The sequence below is a fragment of the Rattus norvegicus genome, chromosome 7 (genome assembly GCF_021556685.1).
Source record: "Rattus norvegicus strain SHRSP/BbbUtx chromosome 7, alternate assembly SHRSP_T2T, whole genome shotgun sequence".
In the NCBI taxonomy this organism is placed as follows: Eukaryota; Metazoa; Chordata; class Mammalia; order Rodentia; family Muridae; genus Rattus; species Rattus norvegicus.
Genome location: NC_141540.1, coordinates 11,564,578 through 11,571,768, shown reverse-complemented (window position 1 = coordinate 11,571,768; position 7,191 = coordinate 11,564,578). Strand labels below are relative to the sequence as shown.

Below are 7,191 nucleotides of genomic sequence, written 5' to 3'. Positions count from 1 at the left end.
CATGTACGTTTATTGACAGTTTTGCTGGATATAGTATCCTGGTCTGGCATTGAGTTCTCTTAAGTTCTGTATGACATCTGCCCAGGATCTTCTGGCTTTCATAGTCTCAGGTGAGAAGTCTGGTATAATTCTGAAAGGTCTGCCCTTATATGTTACTTGGCCTTTTTCCCTCACTGCTTTTAATATTCTTTCTTTGTTTTCTGCATTTTGTGCTTTGACTACTTTTGGCTATTATTATATTATTTGACTATTTAATTTCTTTTCTGGTCTAATCTATTTGGAGTTCTGTAGGCTTCTTGTATGATTTTGTGCACCTCTTTCTTTAGGTTAGGGATGTTTTGTCCTATAATTTTGTTGATGATATTTACTGACTCTTTCAGTTGGGAGTCTTTGTTCTCTTCTATACCTACTATCCTTAGGTTTAGTCTTCTAATTGTGTCCTGGATTTTCTGGATGTTTTTGGGTAGGAGCTTTTTACACTTTACATTTTCTTAGACCATTATGTCAATGTTTTCTATGGTATCTTATGTCCCTGAGGTTCTCTCTTCCATCTCTTTTATTCTGTGGGTGATGTATGCATCTATGACTTCTGATCTCTTTCCTAGGTTTTCTATCTCCAGAATTGTCTCCCTTTGTGATTTCTGTATTGTTTCTATTTCAATTTTTAAATCCTGGATGATATTGTAGAATTCCTTCACCTGTTTGCTTGTGCTTTCATTTAATTCTTTAAGGGATTTTTGTGTTTCCTCTTTAAGTGCTTCTACTTGTTTACCTGTATTTCTTTAAAGGAGTTATTTATGTCCTTCTTAAAGTCCTCTATTATCATAAATGAGGTGTCATTTTAAATCCAAATCTTGCTTTTCCAATGTATTTACACATCAAGTGTTTGCTTTCGTGGAAGATCTGGGCTCTACTGATGCAAGTAATCTTGTTTTCTGTTGTTCAGTTTCCTCTGGTGGATCTGGGTATGGTGAGCTGTGGGACAGTTTCATCTCCAGGTGTAGGTAAAAACCCTAAGGGTCCTGTCCAATACTGCTCCTGGGTTTGTGTGTCCTCAGGCCTCCAGGCAGGACACTGGGAGCAGAAGAGTTGGTCTTACTTCTTCTCTCCGGTGTCAGTTTTCCTGGTTACTGGCTTTTAGCTCTGGATACAGGCATGATCCAGAAGGATCCTGCCCCTGACTACTCTTAGCTTCCTGTCCCAAGAGGGCACTAGGCAGATTCTTCTTTTGCCAGGAATGTTAGAAGAAGTGGTTGTCTCTCCTGAATTCTCAGGAATGTCCACACGTCTAAGAGTCCAGCTCTCTCTCCCACGGGATTTGTGTAGAGAGCTGTGGGACAGGTTCAGCCCCAGGTGCAGGCAGAAACCCAAAGGGTTTTGTCCTAGAATGCTTCTGGGTTTGTGTGCCCTGAGGGAACATTCTTTTCTTGTCAGGTAGAATTATATTGTAGACATTTCCTAAATTGTAAGTCATCCTCAAAAGGAAAATATCTTATCATGCTATAGGTTTCCTAATCAGCTGATGACATTACAATCTCTGAAAAACTCTCTGACATGAACTGCAACAAATTTAATCTGCCATTAATTTGAACTCATTTTACAGAGATTTATTAATAAAGAATAAACATATTTTTTATTTTATACAGTTTGCAGTTACATATAACTTCAGAGTAAATCTTTCCTGTAGTTCATATTGCATGTCTACAAAATTTCAGATTTACTTTTCCTGAAAGATTGTATTTACTTATTCACATTCTGTAAGTAACTGAAAATTTAAGTAGGCTATGTTTTCTAGCCCTGTCATTAGTATAGATATTAATGTGCTTAATTTATTTAAAGAATAAAAAATAAAATAAGGTAGACTTCCAAAAATGTCATAATTCTTGACAAGTTATGGTAACATTGTTATATGAAGGTTTAATAATTATCCCCTTTTCAGATATTTTAAAACGAATAATTAGAGAGCCCATCCCTGCACAGAAGATTTCAAAACTTAAATTATTTTGAAGAAACTTGAAATTTTACTATAGTTCTTGGATTCCATGTCTCATCAGCATAACAGATTCCCTGTAGACATTAGGAGTCTTTATCAACTTTGTTACTCTGCTTTTACAGTTAATGATGAAAATTGTCAATTAGTGAACTTTCCGCAAAAATCCCCAAGGTCTAGTATGCAAGATCTTGATGAAAACATTATTCAGTATTAAAGAATATGACAGTCTCCAATGATATGGAGACAGAGTCATGTTTATTATAAGTGGAATCAGATAGTGACTACAACTCTTCAGTTATAACAATACAGGCACATACTATTGTTCAGGAAGACATTAATTATTTCATTTATAAGGAAAACAAATCAATGGCTTTAAAGATGTCATATCATATATTGTGATTAAATAGAGGAAAATATGATTATTTTAAAATGAGCTAGATTTTTATCTGAAAAAGTACTTTATTGAATTGATGAGGCAAGTCAAAAAATATGGGTTAGGGAAAAATTTATTTTGGGAGAATTTTTTGTGTTTTATTTTTAGATACAAATAAAATTCCACAATGTATCTGCAAACAAATCTTCTGTGGAATTCAAGAAGAGTAAGTAGTTTCCGTATTTTCATGCTACATAAAAAGAGGTTGTATTAAGAACAGTTTTGAACATAAATTCTGTCAAATTTAGCATTAGAGAAAATTGATAGCATCTGTGTAACTCATGGCTAAACTTTTCATGCATGTATCTCAAAACTGGCTATGCTTGTGTATCAGAAAAGCTTTACACATAGTAGCTTTCAGTGTCTTTTATTCAAACTGTATTGGTATACATTGCTTTCTATTTAAGAATTAGAAAATATAATAGTTACCCTTGGAAGTATGTAAATTATTTTTTACACAGAAAACCTACTTAATTGAAATGAAAAATTAAGAAGAAACGTTTTAATCTTAGTGTAAAATGTTTAGTTGCTGATTTGAATAAATTTAAATATAAAACTTGTAAGGCAGTTTTCCTGCCAAACTAGTGCTATTTGATAATGACAAAGAACTTCAAAATTAGCAAATACCACTAACTTATAATCATTTTAAATGATTAATTTCAAACATCCTTTTCAGTGATTTAGCCCCTTCCAATAAACATCATTCTGGATGTAGTGATGCATGCCTTAAATCCCAGCACTCAGGAGGCAGAGGAACCTCTGTAATTTTAAGATCACCCTGGAATATGTCAGTTATCTCTAACTTACAGATGAACTAAAATGTGAGGTAATAACCATCAAATACTTGCTAAATTTATCTAAGAGAACATTCATGTGGACTTGAGAAATCCTGAAAGTACTGGTTTTCAATTTTACTGAGAAGTGCACAAATTAAACTAAACATTTTTCTTACTTTCTGTTTCTTAAGTTATAATTATAATTAGACTTTTAACTTTTTATGAAAATTATATTTTACTTGGTATCTTGGTATATTTCTAAGGGATAAAATATAAATCTTATGTTGATCTAATTAGATAGAATTAAAATATTATGTCTTCAAAAAGTACAACCCTGGATCACACAGTGAGTTCCTATCCAGCCTAGGATACAGAGTAAAACCCTATTCCAAAAAAAATTAAGACCCCTCCACTCAAGACTCAAGGAGTTATGAGGAAGAGAATGTAGAAAGATTGTAAGATCCAAAAGGGATGGATGTTTCCATGGAAACTGTTTTCTAGATAGACCAGAACAGATGCACAAACTCAAAGAGTCTGTGGCAGAAAGAACAATATTTGCTTTGGTTCAGGATAGCAGGAAACATCTCTTTGAGAGGAAGTGAACATGGGATCTCATTCCTAATCAAGAACGTATTTGCAATTGGTATCCACTGATGAAAGGAAAACTAGTTTTCTACAGTGGAATATTACTCGACATATCAGCCACATTCCAGTGCATCCCCTATGCCCAAGAGTACTAGCAAACACACAACAAAATGTATGACGTTTCTGATGGCTGCTTGTTGCAATTTTGTCTTGTCTTTTTCTTTTCTTTTCTTTTTGGTTTTTATGTTTTGTTTTTGTGTTTTGGGGGGGATTTTGGGGGAAAAAGAGTGTGTGTGTGTGTGTGTGTGTCTGTGTGTCTGTGTGTGTGAATAGCTCATAAAGTTGGGTGGGTTGGTAAGTGGAAAGGATTTCGAGGAGTTAGAGGAGGGGAAAACATAAAAATATATTAAAATATAATAATAATAATAATAATGAAAAATGCTTAGTTTTGGAAATGATGTTCTTTAAAAAATATGTATTACTCATACTGGCCTGAAAATTTCTTGGGAATCTATAGAAGTAAGAGTTCTATTTTAAAAAACGTAGGTTAAAAATGAGAAACATGAAAATATTTATCATGTAAAATAATAAAAGTTTTCCAAGTATAAAAAAACTGAAAGTAATTGAAAATGAATATCTAGGACAGAAGTTTAGATTAGGGCTATTATGGTGGTATTTCTGACCAGTAAGTAAATGTGGAAACTTAAAAGGGAATTGCATTTCCAGTGCACTGCAAGACTCTACATCACCTTTAAGTCTTTACAAAAAGAACCTATCAATCATTTTTTTTGACCAGGCTGGAAATAACTAGAAGACATTTACACATGAGAAATCGTACATTGGTGACAACCTTCGTTCTTCTGGGATTGACAGATGACCCACAGTGGCAAATTGTAATCTTCCTTTTCCTATTTATAGCATATGTGCTGAGCATAACTGGAAATCTTACCATTATCCTTCTCACACTGCTGGATTCCCACCTCAAAACACCCATGTATTTCTTCCTTCAGAAGTTTTCATTTTTAGAAATCTCGCTGACATCTACCTGCATTCCTAGGTTTCTGGTGAGCATAGTGACCATGAATAAAACTATTTCAGTTGAGGCTTGCTTCACACAGTTATTTGCTGCCTTTATCTTTGGAATAGCGCAGTTTTTCTTGCTGGCTGTCATGTCCTATGACCGCTATGTGGCCATTTGTAAGCCTCTTCATTATACAACCATCATGAACAATAGAGTCTGTATGTTGCTGTTTGGTAGTTGCTGTTTAATAGCTTTGTTTCTGGTCTGCCCTGGAGTCATTGTGAGTCTGAGTTTGGAATTTTGTGATAGTATTATTGAACACTTTTTTTGTGACTACTCCCCCATCTTGAAGCTTTCCTGCAATGATACAAGGTCCATGCAACTGCTCAATTACATTTTTGCCATCATTACTCTCCTAACTACCTTAGCCCTAGTAATGGTCTCTTATGGGAGAATCTTAAGTACAATTCTGAAATTCCCTTCTGCCCAGCAGAAGAAGAAGGCCTTCTCCACCTGTTCCTCACACATGATTGTTGTCTTCATCTGTTATGGCAGCTGTATTTTTATGTACATCAAACCATCTGCAGAGGAGAGAATATCTTTAAACAAGGGGGTTGCCATACTCACTCTTGCACTTGCACCTGTACTAAACCCTTTTATATATTCCCTAAGAAATAAGCAAGTCAAAGAAGCCCTAAAGGATGTCATTAAAAAATGTACCAAAGATACTTCAAAGTAGTAAGTTTGGCTTGGCTGGTGTACTAGTAAGATCATTGAAAAATATAGGCCATAGCAGTTATTTTTTAATATATCTATATTTAATACTTGCACTGTGGTAGTTGCTAAAAGTGCTTATACTTGACTCTGAATCTTCTTCAATATATCTAGTGGTAGTATCTGTAATCATGTTTTTTCCTGTGTGTTGATGGATCACTACCTTTTTAAATTTCATGCTATGAAATGTATGCATATAAAAATATTGTGCTATGAAATGTATACTTATCAAAATATTGCACTAGGAATTCCCCATGGAACCATATATATATATGAAATATATGACATTTTAGGAAATATATGTTTAAAATATTATTTGTGAACTGTTTTACTAATAATCGATTTTAGTCTACAAACCTCTAGAAACATTTTCTTCTGCAATATTTTACTCAAATATATTAATTTCTGGAAACAAACTCTTCTTCCATCCTCCTTACTTTTATTCTTTCTTATTCTTTATCTGTTTTTCTTTAGTATTGACTGATAACAGTTTTCCATATATATTTGCTCTTTCACCCTAATAGGTCATCTACAACATTTTCAAATTTTCTTTTTATTATTCTTATCTCAAGAAAATATTTAAAAGTCTATTTTTGCGGGCTGGGGATTTAGCTCAGTGGTAGAGCGCTTACCTAGGAAGCGCAAGGCCCTGGGTTCGGTCCCCAGCTCCGAAAAAAAGAACCCCAAAAAAAAAAAGAGGCAACTGCATTTAAAAAAAAAGGGGGGTTGGGGATTTGGCTCAGTGGTAGAGCGCTTACCTAGGAAGCGCAAGGTCCTGGGTTCGGTCCCCTGCCCCGGAAAAAGGAAAAAAAAAGTCTATTTTTGCAAAGCAGAATATTATGTATAATCACCATTAGTACTTATCCTTGTGACGTTTTACACACTTCTCATTTTGAAGAATTTGACTTTCTGAAATAAAGAAACCAATAAAACCTAAAAGCATTCAGCATGCCATATTGGTTCAGTCTCATTTATGTGTCTTTTCTCTCTGTCAAACTCCAGTCAATCCTCAACACTATTCATCATAACATGCATGTTTGTACATTATTTTCAGACTGACTATTGCAGATACATGGTAAAAACCAGAGCATATGTTTAACATCCCAGAATCTACATGAGAAGATACCTGGACAGATTTATTTTCTTAAGATCAAAACATATTCTCTAAACTTGAGTACCAGATGTTTATATCATTCCTTTATTGCTCTTTTATTCCAGTTTGGTATGCTTTTCATAACACATAATAATTCACTTTGAATTTTCAAAGACAGAGGTAATAATCTGAAATTTATACTGTTATGGGAAGCCCACCAGAAATGACACTCAAATACAGCTTTATAGCCAATTAAAAATTCTCATTCCGTATGCTGGCAGTACATTCAGGTATTTGGGTCCTAAAAGTAGGTCTAATTATCCAGAGCAAGGGGTCTTTGAATGCAGAACCCACACCCTGGCATCTTGCTCTGGAGCTGGAACAGGTAACATTACCAAATAATTAGACAGAAGCTAGGTGTTTAGATCAGTTGTGTTCTGAACAAGAAGCTAAGATAATCAGTTAGCTGCAGGAGGTTTGCAAAAGCAAGCTGTTAAACAGAAGCTAAGATAAGTT

General features: G+C 34.4%; 1 protein-coding gene across 1 annotated transcript; it reads left to right on the top strand.

Annotated features, from left to right (window-relative positions):
- The first annotated feature begins 4,611 nt into the window (after positions 1–4,611).
- Or6c214 (olfactory receptor family 6 subfamily C member 214) lies at positions 4,612–5,547 on the top strand. Its single transcript, NM_001001364.1, is given in 1 exon segment — positions 4,612–5,547. A coding segment is annotated over 1 exon segment (936 nt).
- Positions 5,548–7,191: the final 1,644 nt, after the last annotated feature.